At 48.5% G+C, this 26,408-nt stretch overlaps 1 protein-coding gene across 1 annotated transcript in view; it reads left to right on the top strand.

Moving 5' to 3' along the window:
* Positions 1-26,408, top strand: part of CTDP1 (CTD phosphatase subunit 1) — a 1,764,689-nt gene that overhangs the window by 298,944 nt on the left and 1,439,337 nt on the right. The window contains exon 6 of the mRNA XM_069620649.1: positions 2,143-2,233. Coding sequence (XP_069476750.1) covers positions 2,143-2,233 — 91 coding nt within the window. The remainder of the gene's footprint in view (positions 1-2,142; positions 2,234-26,408) is intronic.

The raw sequence follows: 26,408 nt of genomic DNA, 5'->3' as shown, positions 1-26,408 counted from the left end.
TATTTCTGATGCTTGGATCTGCTTAGATTCACATGCACCCACCCTGCATGCCCTGAGAGAAGGTGCATGGATGCGTTATGAGCTTGTCCGATACATATCTGCTTGGATACACCTGTACTCACGCTACACTTCATGCTACCTCATGTCAGAAACAAAACAGTCTGTGGGACCTCGACGCGTGAGGGACCATGGGTACAGTGGACGTCACCCTAGGGATAGTATTGCTGGAACGCCTTGTTGAGGTCACTTTTCGAATTTCAAAAATAACTGGTGGCTATATTTTTTGTGATCTTCTCTGATATAGGAGCGTTTGGGGCTCCGATCACATGATAAAGCCAACCCGTAACTGGGAGGAAGTAGCAAGCCACTCTAGCTGCCTATTCTAAAGTTGCTGGTGCATTTGGCATTATTGGATTTACTAGCCTGACGAAGCCTGTGTGCAGGCGGAACGCTTAGCTTTCTCCACCCGAATGGGCAAGTGTTTTTTTAAGACTACCTGGTTGCCATTTGTGTAAGCATGTTTCACATGCTTACGAAGAAACTTTTTTTGTACTGCACTTATATTGAATAAGGGTAATTTTCTAGAGGTAAGCGGAGTCACAAGTGATTGGGTGTTTTCTACATACATCCTGTAAAGTTTATTTTGTAGTGCTACAACCTGAAAGACGAATGTGTTTTTTATATGTAAAGAGATTAAGAAGGAAAAATGGGGTATAGGACAGGTATCCCCTGGCATGAGGTGGTGGCATAGGGGTAGCATCCTGACTGAAGCTGCTTAGTGAGATGGGACAACCCACAGAGGCCATCCTCTGGCCTCACACTCCATGTGGGTGGTACCGGAGTGTAGCGAAGGGATCTGTTGCGTCAAACTCACCCTATGGGTACCTCAGAACCCTCCAAGGAAGGGCGAGCTGACATAGCAGGTCCCCATCTATTTGTTGCTCTTGCCATTGGAATCCTAAATTAAAAGGGGTTAAAAGTATAAGCGTATTTCATAAATGGAGGTCCCCATTGGGATGCCTGTCAAACTCACTCTGGTGTCTGTGTCCATTAGTCATCTAAGAACTCTGGGTTTAGCCCATCTCCTGTTTTCAGTAATTTTATTTTGACGTGCAGCGCCCCTCCCTACCTGGCGGCCTGATGGATGGTGGGGAGGGCGTTTTATCCCATGAGGGAGATGCACGCCCTTGCTTGGACGAGGGGTTGAAAACTGGCTACATCATACTCCAAGATATGGCTTCTCACTAGCATGTAGACCCCCCTCACCCTTCACTCCTTTCCAAATCTGAGTCCTAACCCCCTCCCCCATGACTTAACTCTTGGACTCCCCGATCGTAGGTCTGGGTTTAAAGAATTACCCGATTATTAATCGTGTTGGCTCTAGGAAATGAGTTTGCTGTGGTATACTTGAAGCCTCATTTGAATCATTCTTGACTTGGCGGTTAGCTTGATTTTTCTCATGGGACTGATATTAAACTGGAGTTGCTTTTGTGCTCTGAAATATCTTGAGGTTGAAGTATTTTTCTCCTTACATTTAGAAGTTGAGAGAAGATTAATGCAAGTAAAAATAATCCTGGCTATTTGGTACAACACTTATGATTCATATGTGCATCAAGACAAAGCTCAATTTAAAATAGATGGGCATAGTATATACATTGCAAAGTCCTCCACCCCTTCAAATTCCAGGTGGCATTTAGGTTTTATTTGCTCCCGTCGGTCTGTTGCACACCATCCTTTTTTTAGTTGATATGCCACCAATTGTGTTCTGTATCCCCTCACTCTTCAATTCCATCCCTTCTTGGTTCCAAACTCCTTGCATCTCCTTTTACTGCTCGGCTCCCCCAACCAGTGCTGGGTTCGTATTCCTGCAGTGTGGTCTCTTAATGTTATTGTAGTTCCCAGTTTTCTCCAAACCGTTAGATATTGGAAGCTGTATAGTTATAGCACCCACACCAACCAAGAAATACATACAGTACCTTTGTATAAAATAAATGAGTCTTACTGAGTTGTTAACTGTTTTAAGTGACAGATTCTTATTATCGAGAAGGTGACCTAGTGCTTGTGGAGGAATTTGAAGCAAAAGGCATGGGTTTACTTCAATAAATGTATATCTAAGGAAATTGTGTTTTTTCTTAATTCTAGGCTTTTTGGACCCTGAAAAGAAACTTTTTTCACATCGGATATTGTCACGGGATGAATGCATTGATCCATTTTCTAAAACTGGCAATCTTCGGTACGTATACCTTGGTTTAATGCTTAACACACAACTGTAACACTTCTAAAGAGTATTCAGAGCAGTTGACACATGAACGGAAAGGAGGGATGGGCAGGGTATTAATTGAACATGCATTTTGAACCCATGTTCAAAATTAATTATTATTCTTTTGCTAATGGATGTGATTTGCATTCACATTTGACTTGGAAATTCCCATCGGCTAGATGCTATGCAATTCCGATTCTTTATCATTCATGTGTTTCAGTGGTGAGAAACAGTACTTTTCCATCAGTTGAAAAACATATCTTTGGAAGTCGTACTCAAAAGTTGAATTCATTTCTCAAGACTGCTTATCTAAGCCATTAACCGTGGCCGGACACAAAATTGAACTAAGTATGGGATTTTTTCTCTATTTGCTATAAAATGATTTTGTGATCCTCTGAACTTTCATTTTAAAGTTGAGTAATACTTGCTCCATTCCATGTGACAATAAACAACGTATATTCAGTGGCCAATAGAAGAGAATATCCAGTGACTGTAGTGCATTAAAATGTTCTCATTGAATCTATTTTTTTATTTTTATTATTTGGTTAACAAGTAACCTTTAACAAACAGAATTAAAAAAAAGCATACAATATATCATAAAAAAAGAAATAAAATGACAAACTCATTCATGTATACATATGTGTAGTACTTTGCAAGAAATAAACAATGAACAGCAAAAAATATTTCAGTACGTAAGAGATGCAAATAAAACAAGAATAAAATACAGGGGAGACACATTCAATGCATGTTATGTTGAGGATATTACCCCTCCCATGTGGCAAGAACTTGATTTAAAAAAAAAAATTAATCGCAGCAGTCCTCCATTTATTCAGACCAAAAGAATTCATAATCAGCTGCCATACTCTGCTAGGATGAAGCTGGACATAAGGATCAGTCCAGTGTCCAGAGTACACTTTAGTCCTCACCTCTAGAGAGTCGCAGTGCAACACTGTCAAAGCGTCTCCACCTCTTCCATGCAAGAACAGAAGTGACAAACTCTGAGCTCTCTTGGAACCTTACTCCAGGCAACCAGAATTTCGCTTGTGTGGATCAAATTCATTCTCAGTCTCATCACCATTGCCCGCCACGCCCAACTAGGCGATCTAATCAAATATTCCAGACAGGTTCCGACTGGCCAGACATCAACCAGCAAGTCGGCGTATAGATGTCGTAAATCTCCCCCGTCTCACCTGGGATCGCTTCTTGCTCTGTTCCGTGGGAGGATTCCTCTTGTGGACGGATCGGGTCTTGTATAGACTCGCTCGAGTCTCGTCCGGCTGCAGAGCGCGTTCAGAGTTCCGGGAAGGCCGCTGTTCCAGGATGTCCAGGAAAGTAGGTAGCGGTCGCTAAGAATGGGGATTCCAGGAGTCGAATAGAGGGAAATGGAGAAGGAAGGAGGAAGGAAACCAGGATCTTGGATAGAAGATTCGCCGAACAGCACACACACGTCAAGTCACTAGCTAATGATAGCGTTGAGACGCGCGGGGCCGCAGGGGTGGCCAATTTATAGGATGTGGCGTGTGCGACGTGAAATCTGGTGTGAGGCAAGTCGCTTGTTGCGGCCATGTTGGGAGTAACAAGGAATACAATCCCCGGCGCGATAAGGACCAGGAGGTCCAGAAGGGGCAAGTTCTATGGGTCATGACAGCATGCCTCCTCAAGACCTGTTCCACCAGGTTTGCCCGGGTGTATGAGATGGAATCTTCTAAGCAGTCGAGGGGTGTTTAAGTTAGAAACTGGTTCCCAGGTTCTCTCGCTAGGAGGGTATCCTTTCCATTCAACCAGGTATTGAAGTCGACCTCGTTTATACCTGGAATCGCATATTCGGGACACTTCATATTCTAGCTGATCATTCACAACTACAGGACTGGGTCTGCAGGAGTTTCGGGAGGATTGGAAGTAAGGTTTCAATAGGGAGGTGTGAAAGACTGGGTGTATTTTCTTCCAGGAATCGGGTAACTTCAGTCGGAATGAGACCGGATTGAAGACTTCCTTTATGGAAAATGGTCCATAGTACCGAGGAGCCAATTTGTTTGGCAGTAGATGTCGGGGTAATAGTTTTGAGGACAACCAGACTTGATCACCAACAGAATAAGAGGGCGCTGGTCTTCTCTTGGAATCCGCATAGAGCTTAGTGCGTGTTTGGGCTTCTTTCAATTGTTCCTTGGCTTCCTTGTGAATGTTGATGAGAGTCTGTATCCAAGAGTCGAGAGTAGGTACTGGAGTGGGATGTGGAGGAACAGCAGGTAAAACGGACGGGTGAAAACCTTGACTGCAATAGAAAGGGCTGACCTTGAGTGCTGAGTGGTCGGAATTGTTGTAGGCAAACTCGGCCAGGGGTATGAGGCGAGACCAGTCATCCTGAACCTTGGTGGCAAAACAACGAATATATTGCTCCAGAGTTTGATTTACACGTTCCGTGGCTCTGTTGGTTTGTGGGTGATAACCTGATGAGAGAGCGCGTTGGATCCCTAGAATACGACCGATGTTTCCAGAATTGTGAAATGTATTGAGGTCCTCGGTCCGATATGATCTTGGAAGGAAGTCCATGGAGACGGAAAATATGTTCCAGGAAGATTCCAGCAAGTTCTGATGAGGATGGTAGTTTATACAAAGGTGTGAAATGAGCCATATGGGTGAACAAGTCTATGGTTACCATGATGGTTGTGTACCCTCGGGAAGGTGGTAACTCCACAATGAAGTCTGTAGCAATAAACTCCCATGGTCTTGTTTGCAGCGATGGTTGCAGTAGAAGACCCGCCGGTCTCTTGTTATCATGTTTGTTTTGACTGCAGACAGTACAAGCCTTGACGTACTGTTGTATGTCGGTCTTCATTTGAGGCCACCAAAACTGTCTTTGTATAAGACGGAGAGTGTGTTATACCAGGATGACCGGAGTGAGGGGTATCATGGCAGAGGTTTTATTACCTTGTGTTGTAATTTCTGCTTAGGAATGACCAGTGCATTGTCCTTGAATAGATATTCTTCCTTGACTCTTAGATTCCATGGATTCTTCCTTGAAATTTCCTTCCAGAGGTCAGAGGACTGGGTTTGCGCTCTTATTTCTTCCAGGAGGTTGATTGCTTGAGCTACAAAGATATTTTGGGGAAACATCTTAGGATAGGCCTTGTCCTCAGTGGCTGCGTAGTCTGGACGTCGAGATAAGGCGTCAGCAATCATGTTTTGTGATCCAGGAACGTGAGTGATTTGGAACTGGTATTGGGCAAAGAAGTAGGCCCAACGGGCCTGACGACTGTTCCTGCACTCCAAAGACTGTAGGATTTGGAGATTCCGATAATCTGTGGGGACCTGAACTAGATATCTAGCACCCAGAAGTAGGTGTCGCCATTCAGTGAAGGCTTGGCGGATGGCCAAGAGTTCCTTTTCCAGGACGGAATAGTGAGTCTCACTGGGGGTCAGGGTTCTTGAAAGGTAAGCAATGGGGTGTTCCAGTCCATCCTCAAGTTCCTGTTTCAAGACCGCCCCTATGGCGTAGTTAGAGGCATCCGTTTCCACTAGAAATGGGTGATTTGTGTCGGGCTGGGTCAGGATGGGGGCTTGTGTGAACTGTCTTCAATCGTTGGAATGCTTTATCTTGCGATGTAGACAGATAAAGGGGGTGTCCTTCAATAGAGCTACGATCGGCTGAACAATCTTGGAAAGGGTAGAAATAAACTTCCGGTAGAAATTGGCGAGCCCCGGGAAGGATTGCACCTGTTTCACAGAAGTGGGAGCGGGCCAAGCCAGTATGGCCTTTACCTTCGAAGGGTCCATTCCAATTCCTTCTGGGCTAAGGATGAATCCTAGGTAGTGAACAGAAGTAACATGGAACAAGCATTTTTCGGGTTTGGCTAACAGTTTGTTTTCACAAAGTCATTGAAGTACTGCCTTTTACGCGTTCTTCATGTTTTAGAGGATCTTTGGAAAAATCAATTTGTCATCCAGATAGACAATGACGAAGAGGAACAACATATCAGACCACCCTGTCCATAAAACGCTGAAAGACTGCGGGAGCATTGGCTAGTCCAAAAAGCATGACTAGGTATTCAAAATGACCAAAGGGTGTTCTAAAGGCTGTCTTCCATTCGTCCCCGTCCCAGATTCAAATTAAATGGTAGGCACCCCGGAGATCCAGCTTTGTGAAAATTACGGCTCCTCTCACAGCTTCCAGGATATCCGAAATTAGGGGCAGTGAGTATCTATCTTTGAGGGTGCATTGGTGTAAGCCTCGATAGTCGAGGCAAGGTCTGAGTTCCTTGGTGTCTTTCTTGGGAACGAAGAACAACTAAGCACCTGCTGGAGATTACAAGGGTCTTATGGTGCCGTTTTCAAGATTGGTGTCGAGGTATTCCCGAAGGGCCTTTTTTCAGGTTCGGAAAGGATGAACATTCGGCCGAAGGGAATTACAGCTGAGGGATCTGTATCTATGGCACAGTCTTCAGGCCTGTGAGGGGGTAATGCTTGGACTATGGCGGTAGAAAATACATCAGTAAACTCCTGATAGGACTCTGGAACTTGTATGATATTGGAAACCATGAGCGGTGTTTTTTGTCTCTTGGAGGTTCTTTAGGAGTTATCGAGGAAGTGTCCAGGGATAGGCAGTGGGACATACAGAACTCTGAGCCCAGGAATAATGATCCTGTTGTCCAATTGCTATACGGATTGTGCTTTTGTAACCAGGGCATACCCAAAACCATGGGGTAATGGGCTGACTTAATGATGTCAAATGTAATCCGTTCTTGATGGTGATTTATGGAAAGTTGGATCTCTTTAGTCTGCAGGCTTATGGGTCATGAAGAGAGGGGTCTTCTGTCAATTGCTTCCACCGGCTGCATGGTGTTTCGTGTCTCGTACGGAATATGATGACTAACAACCCAGTCTTGATCAATGAAAATTCCCATAGCTCTGCAGTCTACCAAGGCCAGAATGGGATAGGTCTTGTCTTTGGAGGGTGAGAGGAAGGCCTGTAGTATCACCAAACTATTTTGTCCAGGAGAGTTCAAGGATGGAATTGATGTGGAGCAAACATCTCTCTCCCGACACCTCGCTCCATCTATGATCGGGAGCTGGCGTTTCCCGAACGTCGTGGAGGGGCTAGAGGGCATTCTCTAACAAGATGTTTATCCGAGGCACAATACATGCACAGGCCTGTGTGGATCCTTCTCATCCTTTCTTGAGGGGAAATAGGCCCACGGAAGGCTCCGATTTGCATGGGTTCCGAACCTGTGGCAGGGGTTGGGTCAGAATCGGTTTTAACAGAGGCCTCAAGGGAATTATTTTGAAAAGGTGTCTTGGTCTTTCTCCTTTCAGCCTTTCTTTCCTGGATTCGAAAGTCTATCTGCAGGGCTAGATCCATAAGAGCCTGGAAGGAACTAGGACGAGCCACCCGGGCTAATTCATCCTTAATGTCCTCGTTTAGACCCCTCCGAAATAGAGTGAAACTTGCTTCAGAGGACCAATCCGGTTCCTTGACCAGTTGTTTGAATCTAGTAACGTATGTTAGCATATCCTGGGTACCCTGTCGGAAATCAAGTTAGCGTTCTTGAGCACTAAAAACCTGGTCTGGGCGGTCGAACATAGTCTTGAGTGCCTGAATGAATCCATCATAATCATCCAGGAGGGCATCCCCTGAGTTCACTAAGGGCATAGCCCAGGTTAACACGTTCCCTGTGAGGTGTGAGATAATGAAGCCCACCTTCGCCCTAGAAGTTGAAAAATAGGGCTTAAAGGTAAAATGCACCAAGCAGGAATCCAGGAATCCACGTAAGGATTTTGCGATCCATCATATTTGTCCACCACTCCACCAAGTAACACACTGTCCTTGTTAGCGGGGTCGCGAGACAAAACTAGCTGCTTTAGCGCAGCATTCTCAGCCTTTAAGTTCTGTACTTCAGTTGTGAGCTCTTGCATGCTACGCATAAGGTCCTGGACTGCTTTCTCCATAGCAGTATCGGTGTCGGTCGTTTGCCGTCTCAAACTGTCGTAAATCTCCCCCGTCTCACCTGGGATCGCTTCTTGCTCTGTTCCGCGGGAGGATTCCTCTTGTGGACTGATCGGGTCTTGTATAGACTCGCTTGAGTCTCGTCCGGCTGCAGAGCGCGTTCAGTGTTCCGGGAAGGCCGCTGTTCCAGGATGTCCAGGAAAGTAGGTAGCGGTCGCTAAGAATGGGGATTTCAGGAGTCGAATAGAGGGAAAGGGAGAAGGAAGGTGGAAGGAAACCAGGATCTTGGATAGAAGATTCGCCAAACGGCACACAAATGTGAAGTCACTACCTAATGATAGCGTTGAGACGCGTGGGGCCGTGGCCAATTTATAGGCCGTGCCGTGTGCGACGTGAAAGCTGGTGTGAGGCAAGTCACTTGTTGCGTCCATGTTGGGAGTAACAAGGAATACAAGCCCCGGCGCAATAAGGACCAGGAGCTCCAGAAGGGGCAAGTTCTATGGGTCATGACAGATGATGGGTTCTGAATTTGCTGGTTGTGGCAATCCTGGCCCCCACTGTCTTTTTCGTAAGGGTTGGATTATTACATAGTGTGTCTTTTGAGATGTCAAACTGTTTCCCAATTTTTGAGGACAACTGTTAGGCAGAAACCTGTGCAGTTCCCTTAGGGACCACTGCAAAAGATTTAAGACTACAGGTGTTTGGCAGTAAACCCACTTGGTAGCAGTCTGTACCACACAGATTCACTTGGTAGTTGTGGCTGAGCAGTCAGACATCCCTCAAGAAGAGTTAGGCAGTATACAGAGCATACAAAATAGGTACAGAAATACAGTAGTACAAGCAAACACTGACCAGAGCTTGGGTGTAAAAGTATATAATTATCTATTTAACACACACTTATAAAACGCACTACCACTAAATTGGTAAGATAAGTTCAAAACACAATCACTATTATCATATGTACATCCCGGATTACTTGTTGGACAAGTCTTAGTTAACACCACTTATTTCCAGACAGAGGTGAGCGCTTAACGTTCGATGGCACTCCAACAAGTTAAATAAAAATGGAGGGAAAAGCAGAATTATGGAAGCCTACACACAACACTTTTTAAAGAACCACAGCAAGTTAGGAAGGCACAGTCTACTGGTAAGCAAGGAAGTTTAGGTGCCAGGCCCACTTTCAAGGGAGCCAGGCAGAAGATGCCCAAGATCAGACAGTTAGTCTTCAAAGTTTGTGGAGGTAGTTCGAAAAAGGTTTAGTTCAGTGCAGGAAAGTTAGCTAAGGTGTCCCAGGCTAACTCAAGTTCGAGAGACGAGGATTTAATACACCCCGTTCAAACGGTTGCAAGGGAAGCCAGGCGGAACACGGTACCTTAAATGGAGAGGATCCTCCAGCGGGGGCAGTTGTTCCTGGCAGCGGGTGCACGTCGCAGCGTCTTCCAGAGGAAGAGAAGATCTCGTTGTGGAGGAAGGATGAAGGTCGTTGCACTGCCAGGTAAGAAACCAGCCGCGGAGTTCTCCTGTACAAAGGTACTACCCTTTGGGTTCACGGTAGTGGTGAAAATGTGGTATCCCGGTTGCCGGGGTGCTTGACACAGGCAAGGAGGCCACAAGATGCTCCAGGAAGGCGAAAAGAAGGTAGACTAGTTATCCCCACCAGTCGAAGGAAGAAGACTCTCCGGGCTGGAGAGCTCCTCTGTCGTTGGGAAAAGTGGTGAGACGGTTCAGCAGGGCTCCACCGGTGGTGTCATTGCAGGCTGGCTCAGCTTCTCCCTCCTCGGATTCGTAGGTCCTGTGGCGACTTCTGCAGTTCCAGTCCCCAAAGCCCTGCTTTTATGCAGCAAACCCCCATTCATTCAGCCTAGCTGTCAATCAAACACACTTGGGCCAATCACACAAGAGTGCGACTTGAGTTGCCAAGGCAACTCAGTCCAGGGTGCCTAAACCCCCTCCGACACCCCCTGTGGTACCCAGACAGAGTGGCACCACTTTTGAAGACTTCTTTGGAGAAGCCCTCCAAAAAGTGGAACAAAGGGCTCGACTTGGGTTGGAGTCACAGAAGAGAACACAAACGCCATTTTAGAATCGAGTTCTGGCGAAAAATACCAACCGGCGAATTAATATTTAATAAATAAACCGGCGGTATGTTCGAGGATATAAGAATTAAATAATTAAAAAAGCCTCGAACAATGGGAAAATCCCATAGAGATATATCGAATATAAAAAGTAGTATCCACTGCCACCAGCCAAAACTCGATCAGGGGGGACGGAGACGTGCTCCCTCGAACAACAGACCCCGGGGCAATCGAATTGCCCCGACCAGTACGTCCACAATATGATGGTTTGTACTGGTTTCTGTTCATAATTTGGGACTAGCAAAGCCAATGGTGACTTTACATGCCCTGGGAGACAGTAGTCAGTCCCAGGGTATGGAGTCTATGTTGGGGGGTCGCTACGACACCAATGGGTTACAGCACGGAGGGTGCTGTGTAACCCACATCAAAAAAACACATGAGGCCCTATGGAGTAAAAGACTTCCTAGCCCATAAAACACATGGAAAGTTAAAGGAACACCTCGAATCAGGTCTAAGAGTGGAAGCAAAAGAATCTCTTAGCAGGAGAGAAAAAAAATAACCCCAAAAAATCCAGCAAAGCTGCTGGGGGACTCACTAGGTTTGGGAAATTAGCCTTACAGAGAATTCTCCCTAACAACAACCCAAGATTTTTTATAGAACAGTTGCTTGAACAGCCACCAAATTTACCCCTCCTTGGCACAATAGATATTTTGCAGCAGTGAGAGGTGGTTATGATATAGATGACATTTTATCAAAGATAATCCCAAATCATACCGGATTACAGCCACTGGCACACTATTCGGTAGCTGTAAAACCCTCCTCCCAAACAAACCCTCCAAGGCATCACAGTCGACTAATGGCAGCAGGCCCTAGTTCTCACCCCCATAGGTTACTGATGGTACAATCGTCGCCCTATGAAATTCTAAGACTGGGGTCAGGGAAAAGTGTCTGAACTTCCGGTTCACAGCAGAAGCTTGAGTTGCGAGCTTTAACATCTTGGAGCGTTTGTAACTTTGCAGCTCCATTTTCTGGTGCAGTTCAAGCATTCTACATCCAAGGTTTCAAAAATGTGAAACCTTAGGCAGAGGTGATCCACCAATATTCCACTGAAAGCTCGCTCCTGTGTTTTTGTTTCATTCTTTGTCTAAATGTTAGTATCTGCCATTTCATTATATTGATACTTAAATGATTTAACTTGGCGTATTTAGCCAGGGCGTCAAGCTTGTGCTGCAAGCCGTTTGGAGTATAGTCAAAAAGAACAAGATAGTCAGCATATAGCAAATAGTCCAAACAAATGGAAGCCAGGTTCGGTGAGAAACTACAAATTCCTTTGGAGATTCTGCCAAATCCGAGATGAAAAGCCTAAAAAGCAGAGGCCAAAACACATCCCTGCTTCAAACCACACATAGTGATAATAGGCGCTGAAAGCTTCCCTTCGGCATTTAGATAGATTATAATAGAGGTGTCCGAATGAAGGACCACCAAGATCTCTAGCAAGTGGCTGGACAGCCCCATTTTTTATGTATAGCTCACAGGCTGGTTCGATCAATGCCATCGAATACCATGGGAAAGTCGATAAACACCATATATACTGGTCTCGACCTTGCCATTGCCTAGTGTTTTTTTAACAAGTTTAGGATAAACCTGTTTGAGTTTGTCGCCATGCCCTTCCTAAAACCTGTTTGTAGCAAATCTAATCTGCTAGCACCCTCAGCCCACTCCGTTAATTCTTGCAACACTGCACTCGTGTACATTTTGGCTGGAATGTCCAGTAGCGCTATAGGTCTATTATACGGCAACCAGCTTTTACACTTTTGGTACTATAATGGACCGAGTCCACGCTTTTGACCTGGTTGCTGGTGATGTAACTTTGCTAAAGATTATACTTCAAATGTGCGCTTATAGGTCGGGATCAAGTTTTAAAATGGCATTCGACTGGTCATCAGGCCCGGTGCACGCAAGTTCTTACTACGCAAAACAAAAGGGCTTATTTGACCCTCCCAGAATGCCAAATGCCATGAACCAGCAGTAAGGTCCCTATACTGGTTTTCCCCGCACAGATTCACCCTTTATATACTGTTGTAAAGTGATCAATCCAGCCCTGCTCTCTAATGGGATTAATCAGAGTTAGACGATCGAGTCAATAGATTATTGATCACTCGCCAGAAGGAGGGTACATCTTTTGAAGAGAACTGCAGCATATCTTGAGCAACATTCTGCTTAACTTTACAATTATGAAAGCAAAGCCAATGTTTGTATTTTTGCTTCAGAGCTTTTCTCTGGGCATTCTCAAATGTAGGGCAGTGTTTAAGAGTCTGTCTCAGTTCTTTTCTTTGCCTGGATAGTGGGATCAATGGCATGATTTCTCACAATGATACCTCTGTTTCTTGGTCGAGGCATAGCCCTATAGATGCGGTCCGGCACTTCTCTATATGGTGCATTTAACGAGGCCCACTGCAGTTTTTCAATAGGAAACAGGTTCCCAAGTATACCATAGAACCTAACCATGCTTGCCCTTTTCCAGCTAATTCTATTATCTCCCCCTGTGGCCTCTATATTGTGTTCATACCGGGGATTTCATTTCCCCGTTTTGCCACCTTTAGCTTCATGAACATAGGATAGTGGTCACTAAGATCTACTTTTTTCACTGTCAGTGATTTTACCGACTGCAGGATTTCGCCAGAGGCAAAGTAGTCAAAACTACATCGCTGTGAGGTAGGATTTGGCAGCATATATCTCACAATCAGCATGTTCAGGTACCAGGCACTCATCCGCTCCTTCCATGCAATCCCACGTTCCCCAGCTGCAGCATTGAGCCAAAATACTCCTATCCGCATCATCTAGACACACTGTGTTCAAATCTCGACATAACAGGATAGAGTTGCCGTTATTCACATTTTGCCATTCAAATATCGGATCTTCAGTAGACCCCAAAAAAGATCCTTTAGTTCTCGCACTAGGATTCCAGTACAAATTAAGCACTAATGTGGGCGGCATATCAACATAGATTATCCATATTTCAAGTCAGATGAACCCGTTGAATAAAGGCATTTGGTGAGGCATATGGTTTTGCTGTTATACCCATGTCATTTCGGATACCGAACAGTAAGCCAGAAGCAGGTCTTCCCTTTGGACCCTTTTATGCCGAGTTTAGGAGACATTGATATCCATCCACAGTCGGGTACTCCAAAAGCCAAGATTCCTGAATACAAAAGAGGTCAGTCTGAAGAATGGGTGAGATCCTTTGAGCTAGCAAATTATAGCCTCTCGAGTGCCACGACAAGCACTTAATAAATGTGAAGGAGCCAGTTCTTTCTCCTTCTAATTGCTAGTTGTGACAGGCGTTCAAGCAGTCCGCCACCCAATTCCAATCCCTACCATCATGGGAAGCCCTATGTCCCGTTAAGTGGTTAATGGCAAGCCGACCTGTCGAGCTGTCTCATGTACATGTAATTACCATGATTGGTTGTAGTTGAGCTACTCTTGTAGGGTCCAGTGGCGGGAGCCGCAGCGCAAAAACCTGAGGAGATGGGGGTGACCGGAGGAAATCAAAGTTTGCTGGGTGCCTGGATAAGATGTTATAGAAAAGCCCCAAGATTTTGATTGGGCCTACGCTACCAAGACATGGTCAAGAATCTGGCGTGATTTAAAGTGAAAAATTACCTTGTGTGTTCCAGAATTCCACCGGCTTGATGTCAACTGAACTCTGGTGAGACAAGGTAGGCACTTTAGTAAGGAGTTTCAAGACAGCCACCCTATTCAGCGTTAGTTGGATACCCATGATAACAGTAATTGCATGTTCGACGTCACCCGTTTGAGTAAATTGGAACCTCATTTCGAACAATCAAGCGTCACTCCTCCAATTTTAGACAAGTGGGATGGTTGCTCCCATCTTCCACAGGACTAGGCAGGGAAGTCCCAAAGGGCCAATTATTTCCATCAGGAACTGCAGTTTTTCGGGCAAGTCCACCCCAGGGACGTTGGTGCCCTGGGCCAACTCAATACAGGTTGGTATTATCTCAGAGGTCCCCAAGCCTCCAGAGGTGGCACCCATTGGGCTAGGGAGAATAACTGGTATGGAGAGTTCCCCATCGCCACTCCCCACTATACCATGGCCTTGGACTTGCTCGATTAAATCCATAGACACACCATCCCTTACTACTGTCGGCTAGGCAGCTGGTTTCCAAGTAGGGGCACCGCTGATGTGTTTGGGGCGAAACAGCCACACTGGAGCTTGACTTGGTCTAACTGTGGAGCATGTGGTTCAGAAGGAGTGATAAGTTCCTAATGAACTTTCTTGAGCCCCAACCCACATTCTTGTGGATAGTTTTCCTATTTTTGGTTTCTTTGAGGCCTGGCCACCAGTTAGTAGCTCCACAAATGCTGCCAGTTGATTAGTCTTCAACGGCAAAGAAAGGTGCTTTGACCTCGCAATACGAGGACCGGACACCTTTTGGTATTTTTGAACATCCAAAACTTTGTCTGCCAAGCCAGCCACTTCAGCATCATTATGGCGCCTCTCCCTTCGCGCAGTAAATCCTCCGCCATTTGCATTAGAGCTGGATCAATATGGACAGCTGCCTCTACCTTTAATTCCTTGACGGTCCTCAAAAAAGAAGCTGGCTGCAGCAGCGTCCAGAGGCAACAAACATCCAGCCTCATTTATTTCCAAGGAAATGCTAGAATGAGGAGGCAGGGGCTCAGCCCCAGGACCCTGCGTCCCCATTCCCTCTGGATGGGCTTGTGTAGACCTAAAATCAAACCGCGTTGACCATTGCCGGTCTTTGATAAAGGATTCCATTAGGGACATTTTCTCTGTGATGGTTGAAAGCAAATGAGTAGTCGTTCAAACTGCAGTAGAGACCAGTTCCTGTTGGTCATATAATACTTTCAAATCCAGTTCGGCACCCACCCACACAGTGCATGGAGGCATTGATTTCTTTTGCACTGGATGCCCCGGTATCCTTCACTACAATACAAGTAATCCCTTCTGATTGAGGTGTTCCATCCAGTAAAGAGCAAGCCTTTGGAGTTCCCTGGGGAGTCTTGGCTGCCAGTGATGGTAATAATGAAGGACATTGGTTCACCAGGTCAATTTCATCCTGTGCAGGCTACTCCATTACTGCAATGGAAATGTTCCTATTGTGAGGTGAGAGGATTCCACTTCTGGTGGATCTTGATGGAGGGGATGGGGGACCAGGCTCCCTCCTCGTTGAAGGAGCAGAGTCCCAAGTCTGTAATCTCTTTAAGAATCTCCTTATGTTTTGTAAGGAAAACTAGAAAAAGTAATTCTCATTAGATGGTGCATCAGGCGTTATGCCAGGAGCTGGCAGCGGGAAAATCCTGTTTGTTTCGTTTTGAAACGAAAATGATTGACAATTGGATTTCCTAAAATGAAAAACGTTCTCCCTTACGGTGTGACCCTTAGGCGCAGATTTAGGAGGACCCGCTTTGGCTCTTACAAACGGTGGCGTTGAGGCCTGGGGGCAGGATGGAAGCAGACTTGTCTCAAAGTAGGGGAGGAAAGGGGAGGGACTTAATCCAGTAATAAGGTCCGCAATTGAGCAGGCCGCAGCCCCCGACCTGTTTTTTCAATGGCAGTGGAGTTTTGATTACTTGTGAGGTAGGAGTTCAAAGAACCCCCACTTATGGGCATGATTTTGACCGAGCTGGTGGTATTAACTTTGAAGCGCAATCCAAGACTTACAGAGCTTGAGCTTGGTTTGAAAGATGGCTCGCTCATCCTCCATGTGGAGCAAACCAGAACGTTGATGCTGCAATTCCAAGTCATTGGGGGTAGCCGAAATGCCCAAGTTCAAAGAAGTCACTGGGGGAGGCAAACTCGGCACAGACCATCGATTGCGAAGGTCGTAAAAGGCCATAAGGGGCGGGGGATCAAAAGAACTCTGTTTACAACACGGAAGCGCGCAGGCTATACCCCTGCCACAAGTCAGCTCAGCATACCCGGTGTCCCTTCAGGCCCCTCGTTCACCAGTTAATTGCACTCTGCTCACTGCCTCAAACTGCAATTCTCTGCGGCACTCCGTTCCGAGATAGAGTATATGGCTCCTCCTTTAGAAAAATAAGAATAGTAAGCAGACTGCAGCTCCTCTGTAAAGACACTGTCTTTGCCTCAAACTTCGAGTCTGTGCGAGTCTAGATTACATCTATTAAAATGTGTAAGGTCAATAAATGCAATGCCACAGCTAAATGTAGTTTGGCCTAAAATACAAAGGCACCTGATTCCACTAAAAATATTTGTTATTTTGTCAAGCCCACAGGGAAATGTAACACAATTTCTTCCTGACCACAGAAGCCAAATGGAGATTGACCCTCACACCTTGGTTGGCACAGGTTCGTGGTTGCGAATAACTGGACACCATGCGGCAGCCAGCAGTGAGAAGAGGGTTAGGGAGAAGTTGTACATGGGGAGGGGGAGTTGGGAACACCAGAAGGAGGGTTAGGGAACTTGGAATTGGATAGGTAAGGTGTGTTTATGAAAAATACATGGCATATACTATCAACTTGAATACCGGAACATATATAGACTGACCCAAGCCTTGTTTCTCCAGTTAGGCTCCGGGGTCGTTCTGGAACACTGGGACTCTCGGTATACCCTTCCTTAATCAAGGACACATTAATTCCAAGCTATATGGTCGCTACCTCCTACCCACAGATCCCTACCACCTTCCTAGCAACACATAGCTTAGCACAACCACATAGAAGCAAGTTTAGCCAAATACATTAGTCACGGTTGCCGCAGACTATAATTGGCCACATGCATTAGTCCCTTGCAATGTTATGTTTGCCCACTTACTTATCTGAAGCCTGAGGAGCCGACCCCGGTCTCCTCAGGCGGTGTAGTCTGCGTGTGGAAGTAGCAAACACCGACTGACTTCCAATCCGTGCCTCCGTGAAAAGCAGTGCAAAGTGTGCAAGTTCCCGCTCGTGAGTGAAATGGAGCGTGAAGTTCCTTGCATGCTGGCGCCTCATCCACGTCTTCCTCTCATACACGCCCCACACCAGGTTAGTTAGTCAGCCCGTTAATGCCTCGGCCCGTTCCTGCATCCTCCGAAAATCAGTAGCAAGCGGCACGGGACAAGGTGCGGCTTAAGAGGCAAACTCAGCAATGTTGCATGCACGGTCAACATCGCATAACCAGCCCCAGGCCACTTGCCTCATGGGAATGGTAGTTCGGGCCCCCAAAATCCTTACAAATTTGCTGTAAATAACAGTGGATTTATTTACTTGAGTAAGCTGTCACTAGGTATAAATGCACCAATGGTTCAACCTTCAATACAATCTTATTGATACTCAAAATGTCTTAACATGTAGTTGCATTTTATTTGCGACACTTTGCCTAAAAAGCAGGCTGCATTTTTCATAGATATTCTATTGGAAAATGTAGGTTATTTTGAACTGAACACTGTTCATTGTAATGTTTTAGAATATCCAATTTAGATTGGTTGCTGCACTCACTTAGGCTAAGTGCTGCGTTCCGGGAGAGGGGGGCACAGAGAATTCTGGTTCTGGGAGGACCTGTGAAAAATGACGTGACTACGTAGGAACTTGCCATTGTGCTACCCGCACTGGCAGCAGAGTAAAGCTGTTGGTGCAGTTCACGTTGGTTGCACAAAGGTTCACTTTTTGAAGAGGAGCCAGTCTGTGTTGGAATTAAATCTCTGCAGAGTGTGACTGGATAAAGGACTTGACCCTATAAGGGAAATTCACCCTCCAGAAATAATCCAATAGACCAGAGGTAGACCTAGACTGAAGTAAGCATCTTTAATGACAGTCAGCAAAGAAGACATCAACATGACAGACGGGTACAAACAAATCCAGATCCTGGTGTCTTGACGGAGCACAGAACAGCAACCCCTCTTCCCTAGGTTATGTTGATTTGATAACTTTTGCTTCACATGACCTTATGTGGTAGGGGCATGCCAGACATTTGATGACAACGGTATAAAATGTATCGCATAATCTCCTGCCCTGCCTATTTTACAGACTTCTCACACATAGGCACATAAGCTTCAACTACCTTCTCACTTCAGGGTAAGAACATCTTGCAACACTGAGCAGACACACATTGATAGTTTCAGCAGATAAGCAAGATCTAGTCCAGGCTGCAGTTCTCACAGGACTCTGGCAGTACCAGGTCCGTCTAATGTTTCTAATCTAAACATTGGCAGCGTCTCACTGAGCAAAGTGATACTCTAAATCTTGCTTCCTGGAGCCAGAATGCAAATGGTAAGAAGGGCAACCTAGGAAGAGGTCTGCATCTCAATGCGTACTTGGGAACATACTTTGGTTAAGGTATGCACACAATCCCATACGGTTTGGTCTTTTTGAGGCAGAACGACACTGTAGAATATGGCCGACATTGGCGAGGCTTTGCATTGTTCAGTTATAGATATCATTAAATATATAGTAGCATATTTAAACATTTCCACCACAACCCCATTGGAACAGGGGACCCGTCGGAGTCTGGGACAGGAGGCCTACCAGGTTCTTCACAAGAGCCAGTCCTGCTTGTTGGGGAGAATTCCCATTGCTGTGCCAATTCACTTGAACCTTGGAGACCCCGAGCTCTTTTGCTGGACTTTAGGACTTTTTAATAAGTTTCATCCTGGCGTGAGACCTTTGCTCCAGCATGGGGTCTGGCATGGATTCACATGCTTATGTGAATGTTCTCTGTTGTCGAGCTGGGAATTCTCGGTAAAAGAAAAGTTTCACTTTTGTTTATAAACTTTCTCCTATAAACCAATCACTGAGCTATGGCTCATACTGTCCCCAGACAATGACTGCCCTCTCCCTAAGCCCCTCCTCTGGCAGCCATCTTGAGATTTTTACTGCACCTTCAAGTGTTGAGTCCTCGTGTTTCGCTCTTAGAGCTTTCTGCATTTTTTGCACTTTTTTGGCTAGGGAACCCCTATTTCTTTCAATCTAGCCCTTGTGCTCCTTCTTTACTCATCTGATTAACAGGGATCAGTTTTTCTGCAACCTCAAGGGCAAAATTGTAGAGTGTTTTCTTCTTGGAAGTTTCTAGAAGGCCATCAGGATCATGTCGGAGGAGGAGGACTGGGCTTCCCTCTTCAAGCTCTGCACCAGCTGCGGTTTGCAGAATGTTTTCATGGAGGAGCATTCCCAGTGCCTCTATTGTCTTCACCTGACACACAAGGAAGAAGATTGTAAGATCTGTTGTGGCTTTTCCAAACGCACGATGAAGCCAGGTCCCCTATTACGTCTGGCTCACAGGGGCATGCCTCATGCAGATCCGGTCAGCCAGAGCTGGCTTTTAAGTCCTTTTGAGGGTGCTCCATCTGTGAGGCCCAAGACGAGGCCAAGAACCGCAAGTATGCTTCTGTTGTAGTCGCCGCGCAAGCTGGTCCCGCAACGGTCGGGGCGCGTTCATCGTCTCCATCAGTCTCTATCTCCAGCCATCGCTCCAGTTCTTTGTCAAAAAAGGAAATCGGTTACCCCAGGGAAGCTGTGAGAGAAGCCGAAGTACAAGGTGTCCAGTCTGCCAGTCAAGGCCCAGGTGGTCCAAGCCAAGTCGTCCTCTTCCATCAATATGGTTGCTGCCGCCCTTTCGAAGCTGAAGGGGCTGACCCGGTCCAGGGTGCCCCTGTGGCAGCCGGGGTGGCTCTTCCTCCCAGGCGGGAGGCTTCAGCGAAGCCGGTGGAGAAGACTCCGGAGAAGAGGATGCCGGACAATTCAATTGGACCTTAGCCCGTGTCCAACCCCTCAATGCCCAAAGAACGGGGTAGGGAGGTGTGGAAGAGCTCCAGGGCACGGATATCTCTTCGTTGAGGATGACGTAGTTTGTCCACACCATCCAGGGGGGTCGGGGGTGACGGCGTTAAGGAGATGCCCACCCGAGGCGGCGACAACCATGTCTACGGGGACGACATGGACGCTGGGCCCAGCAAACCTGTTCCCTAGGCACCTCCCAGAGATCTGTGACCGGATATTCTCTCGACCCGCCACACACTGGTGTTGGCGATTCAGAAGAGGATGCCGACGGCACCACCAGTGACACCACCACCGACGATGACCCCGTTGACACAGGGGCCACCACCACTGAAGATGAGGCGACACCCTATGCCTCCACTCCAACTGTCACTGCCCCCCACCCCCAGGGGGATGGACACAGCGACGACTGATGCTGACGATGATGGCAGCATCTACTCCACCAGATGAAGTGGGTTCCTTCCACACCATGATCGCCCGTGCGTCGAACTCTTCCAACTCACCCCGGAAGAGGAGAAGAAAGGTTTCCTGAATCAATGCCGGCAGGGGAAAAGGAAGACCATTCTGTCAGTAACACTCCTGGACGACATCTGGGATGAGGGTCTGGTGCTGTTGAAGAACCCTGACTCAGCCCCGGCTAGAAATGAAATACTGGGTGCTGGAATCTGCACCCAAATGTCTGCGGTCACAACCTTTGCCGGACTCGAAGGACAGAAGGTCATTTACTCCATGGCGACAACGTCAAGGCGGCAAACACCTTAGCAATCCTGTCCAGGTACGACCGGGAGCTATGGTACAAGATGGCTCTGATCCTGGATTTTCTCCCCGAGGAAAAGTGGGTAGAGGCAATGGAGATCCTTCAGGAAGGCAAGGTGGCGTTGGACCACGCCCTGGACATTGCGGACACGGGGTTCCACCAGATGGGAAACAGTCTGCCTCCGTCGTCGTGGGTGGCTGAAGGCCACCAACTTCAGACGAGGGTTCTGGACATGCCGTTCGACTGGGGCAACCTTTTTGGCAAGGCCGTCAATGAATCTCTCGAGGGCATCAAGACCGACACAGAACGGCCTGTGCCCTGGGCACACTGCATCAGCACTATCCATCCCTTTGTCCCACAGGAGGGATGTTTGGTAGGTCTTCGAAGAGTTTTGGTGGTGGATCGTCCTCTTACTGCCAACCCTCCCGTTCCACGGCCTTAAGAGGTGGCTGCTGTCATCAACCAGGCTCCCAGGCCGGTGCGCCAGCTTCCAAGCAGGACTGTACTGGCCGAGCTGTCGGGCCCCTGCACCCCGGTGGGAGGCCAGCTGGCGAACTTCGTCAGTGCTTGTGAAAACATCAAGTCCCAGAAATTCAGGATGGTCATGTTGTAGCACGTGCTCGGCCAACTGGAGCAGGGAGACTTTGTCGTTGTTGGATCTAGAGGATGCGTACTTCTGCGTCCCCATTCACAAAAACATTGCAAGTTCCTTCTTCGTCATACAAGGGAAGAACTACTAGTTCAAGGCTCTCCCCTTCGGACTGAAGTCTGCCCCAAGAGTCTTCACGAAGTGCCTAACTCTGGTGGCGGCCCATCTACGACTACAGAGAATTCATGTTTACGCGTACCTCGACAACTGGCTCATCCGGGCAGGTCAAGGGACATCGCCATCGATCATACGGAGAGGACCGTCCGGCTGCTGACGAATCTAGGGTTCTCAGTGAACTATACAAAATCCTGCTCGAATCCTCGACTCCATTACAGAATGCACTGTTCCTGGGGTCCAGCCTCAACACGGTATCCTGCTTGGAGCCTCAGTTGGAAGAGAGGATAGCAGCCAGTTTGGGCAAGGTGCAACAGCTTTTAGCACTCAAAATGGCCAGGTTGAGGACCATCAAGTCGCTGCTCGGCATAATGTCATATATCTACCTCATCCGGCTCTGCAGGTTGCAGATGAGACCGCTCCTGAAATTCCTGGACTCACGTTGGATCCAGGTGTCCGGAAGCTTCAAGGACAGGATCGTGCTCGACAAGGAGTTCCGTCTAGAGATTAGGTGGTGGGGTATGTGCTCCAACGTCACCGGGGGCACAGACTTCCAGAGTCCCCCATAAAAGGAAACGGTCACGACGGGATGCTTCCCTGGAGGGGTGGGGCGCACACACCAGACGTCTCCACACAGACTCCCTCAGCAGGGAGTTGTGCTCTTGCCACGAGTGGGAGCTTCAACAGGATCACGTGGATAAACTCTTCCTCAAGTGGGGCAGCCCCCAGATAGATCGGTTTGCAACGGCTACGAACACCAAGTGCCAGAGGTTTACCAGCAGGTTCCCCCAGCTGGTAAACCTGGGGTGACGCATTTTCTTCCCCTGCGAAGGCCTGCCTCTATATGCGTTGCCGCCGCTGCTACGAAGAGTAAACCGTTAACTCAGCCGTTGCAGGATGATCCTCATCGCGCCTCGTGTTGCCGAGGCTAATCTGGTACCTAGACCTTCTCAGCATGTCAGCGTCCCCTCCAGTCAAGCTACCATTGGTCGCGGATCTTCTCTCCAGGGAGCGAGGCGCAATCCTGCACCACGAACCAGGACCGCTGAACCTGGAGGCCTGGCTCCTGCAGCATTAGAGTTCGGTGGTTATGAGCTGCCTGCAGGGAGGTCCTCGCCAAGACCAGGGTGTCATTGACTGAAGTGTTACTCACACAAATGGGAGTATTTTGCGACTTGATGCCGGTCGCAGAGGATTAACCCTCCGAGGGTCACGGCCCTTCAAGTCCTTCCGTATGTCGTTGGCTAACTCAGGGCTGGCGCATCCCTCAATCAAGGTTCATCTGGCGTCGATCTCCCGCTACCAGGTCTCCGGGACGGTCTTCTCTTTGATCGCACCGTCTAGTGACGGAGTTCATCAAAGGACTGTTCCGTTCGTTCCCGCTGGTGAATGCCCCTGTCCCGGCACGGGAACCCAATGGGGTGCTGACTAGGCTCATCGCGTTCCCATTTTGAGCCGATAAATCAAGCTCAGCTTAAGTTCCTGTCCTGGAAGACAGATTTCCACATGGCCATCGCCTCTGCCAGGAGAGTAGATGAGATCCAGGCAGCCTTATTTGACTTGCCACGAGACGATGGTGGTGCTGCGGACATACCCCTCCTTGATGCCCATGGATCGGTCGGAATTTCATCTCGCCGAGCCCTTGGCGTTGCCTGTGTTTTTTCCGATGCCTTTGTCGCCGGCTGAAAGGACTTTGCACTTGCTGGATGTGGTATAAGCGCTGAAGTATTATATGACCAGCACGAAGAGTTTCTGGAAGACTTATCAGCTTTTTTGTGAACTTTGGTCCTGTGAACCTTGGGAAGGCCTTGTCTAAGGCTTCCATCTCCTGGTGACGCTCTTGCTGCATCACTCATTGTCACCGGTTGGCAAACCGACGCTGCCTGGCCTTCCGAGAGCCCATTTTATCAGAGCGATCGCTGCGAAGATGGCGTTCCTGTCTGGTGTGCCCCTGCTTGCCATCTGCAGGACAGCTACGTGGAGGTCTACGCACACCTTCACAAAATTCTACTGCGTCACCCGGGATTCCACGGAGGAGTCCGGAGTCGGCCAAGCAGTGTTGCGCAACCTGTTTGCTTGAAGGTGAGCCTGGTGAGGAGATGAGAGATGCTTATGTTGAGCCTTGAGACCTCACGTGGTTGTGCATGTGTGTATTGCTATGTATTTTTTATACATGAGCATGTGAATCCATGCCAGACCCCATGCTGGAGAAGGAACAAGTTACTTACCTGCGACTGTTGTTATCCAGCATTGGTCTGGCATGGATTCACATACAAACCCTCCCTCCTCCCCCTCTGCGTCTCTTCTTGGTCATACTGCCACTTTACGTGCTACCAAATCTGAAGATGGCTGCCAGAGGAGGGGTTTAGGGAGAGGGAAGTCATTGGCTGGGGGCAGTATGACCAGTGTCTGGCAGGGCAGGAAGTGAGGGAGGTGCCCGATACTTCCCTGTCCTTCGTCTCCTTGGTTACCTGAATGCAACCATTCCTGATAGGCTGGCTGGCTGTCCTTGCAGGACAGCCACTCTGCTGTGAGTGAAAGCTAGGCTGTGCTTGAATGGGAGAAACCTGCATAAAAGGCGAGGCTTCTTGGACTGAAGACAGTCGACCACTTGATGAAACATCCGACGAAGGAATCATGTAGAGAAGCTTCAAGGACCTGTAAGAATGTAATTGTATTCTCCCATGTTCCCTCCCTCCTTGAAGCGCTTTGAAACACATTGTGTAGAGGTGCTATAGAAATAATCAATCAAAAGCTTGCTGTATCCTCCTGGACCGTTGAACTGACTGGCAAAGCCATGCTGCTGTGCGGACACTCCTTTTCTGAATCCACAAGAGAAGCTCCGAAGGGACGACGACTTCCCATGGACGGAGAGCCCGCTGTTCATAACACAAAGGTGAGATATAGCAGTGGGAGGTGCAAGAGGACGCCACGGGAGGTGGGAGTTGCCCTCGTCCATATTGTTGGGTTCTCCAGCATGGGGTCTGGCATGGATTCACATGCTCATGAATATTCCCCGTCGTCAGGCAGGGAATCCTCAGTAAAGAAAAAATCAGTATCAGTTTCGTTTCTGATCTGTCTTTCGTAGTAGTAACCAATCACTGATCTCTGCGTCATACTGACCACAGCCAATGACTGCCCTCTACCTAAGCCCCGCCTCTGCCAGCCATCTTCAGATTTTTACCGCACGTTCAAGTGTTGGGAGTCCTCGTGCTTAGCTCTCGAGCTTTTACTGCGTGTTTCGCGCTTTTTCAGGTGAATTTTCACATTTTTCCCGTTAATCGAGCCTCAAGCTCCACCATTTCTACTCCTGTTAACGGCTACCCGTTGCAGGATTTTCCTACGCCCCTCAAGGGTGAAGATTTCGTCGAATCAACTTCTTGGAGGATTCCAGAAGATTCGCGGCCTACTTCGAGATGGCCTAGGATGCGAGTTCGTCGCCCTGACCCAAGCTGTTTCGCAGCTGCCCTGGATGCGGGCTGCAGAATGTGTTTAAGGAAGACGAACATTCGCGATGCCTCTACTGTCTTCATGGGGACAAGACTCATGTAGAGAAGGACTGCCAGTTCTGCAAGAACTTGTCGGAGCGGACCATGAGGGACCGTCGATCCCGTCTCGCCAGCTGGTTGGAGAAGGGCTCAACGGGTGAGAAGAAGAAGAAAGGGTCCGAGCGGGCTTCTAAGTCCTGTGCGGGCGTCCCGGCGACGGGGGCCCAACACCAGGCCAAGCGCCGCGAGTCCGCTGGCTCCAGGAGCGCCGAAAGGTCGGGCTCTTCGGTCGCCAGGCAGGGTGCACCTTCCCCGGCACCGTCAACCACGAGCCAGCGCTCCGGTTCGGGGAAGAGGAAGTCCGAGACCCCGGGTAAGCTTCGGGAGAAGCCCCGTCCGATCTCGAAAGAGGGGGAGCGAGGTGTCGCCCCTCCCCCGAAGGAGAAGGCCCGGGCTGCACCTAAGGTGGTGAAGGCCCCTACCCAGCAGGCAAAGGCCTCTATCGAGGCGATCGCGGCAATTCTGGCCAAGCCGGCAGAGACCCCGCCAGCGGAGACTGCCTCTGGGACTAGTTTCCCTGCCGCCAAGGAGGGAATCCTCTTTTCAGCCCATCGTCGTGGCCGCCATGATGGAAGAAGCGAGGGGGGGCACGGTAGCCTCCTCGAGATCAGAGTCAGCCTCGGAGGAGGAACTGACCGAGGCCGTGAGGAACCTCGAAGTCCAATTCGAGAAGGTTCGATCCCGTCAGGAAGATCCTCGGGAGATAACCGAGGAAGACGACGATGGCGAGGAAGAGCAGCCTTCCCTTCCGGCGCAGCCAGAACCTACGCCTCAGGATGGCTCGGCGGCCATTTTGTCTGCGATCCAGTCCTTATGCTCTGAGATAAGGACGAGATTCCCATGGCCCAGGCAGGAGGACCCGCAACCTGGCCCGTCGGGAAGTCCTCAGAACAAACGACAGAGGACCCAACCCTCTCCTCCGCTCGCCCCGTAAGGCCTACAGTTCCCTCCTCATCCTCCCACGAGTGGGGAGATGACGGTGCGTTGGGCTCGACGACGAGTTCTGAGGGCGACGACGACGGAACGGGTCTCCCGTCGCACGGGCCTCGCCGCCCGACGAGATTGGCTTATTCCACGCCATGATCGCCAGGGCGTCCGAATTGTTCCAGCGCTGCCCGGAGGAGCAGAAAAAGGAAGGTTTCCTCTATCAGCGCCGTGAGGCCAAGAGGAAGACTGTCATTGCGGTGCCTCTAATCGATGACATCTGGGAGGAGGGCCTGTCGGTTCTCAAACCCCTCCACGGCACCAGCCAAATGGGACCGGTACGAGAAGAAGTACCGGGTCCCCGAAACCGCTCCCCTGTGCCTCAGG

This window comes from Ambystoma mexicanum, chromosome 5q (genome assembly GCF_040938575.1).
Source record: "Ambystoma mexicanum isolate Mex_15411 chromosome 5q, UKY_AmexF1_1, whole genome shotgun sequence".
NCBI classification, from domain to species: Eukaryota; Metazoa; Chordata; class Amphibia; order Caudata; family Ambystomatidae; genus Ambystoma; species Ambystoma mexicanum.
Note: the sequence above shows the minus strand (reverse complement) of the source record. Positions and strands in the feature narration are given on the sequence as shown.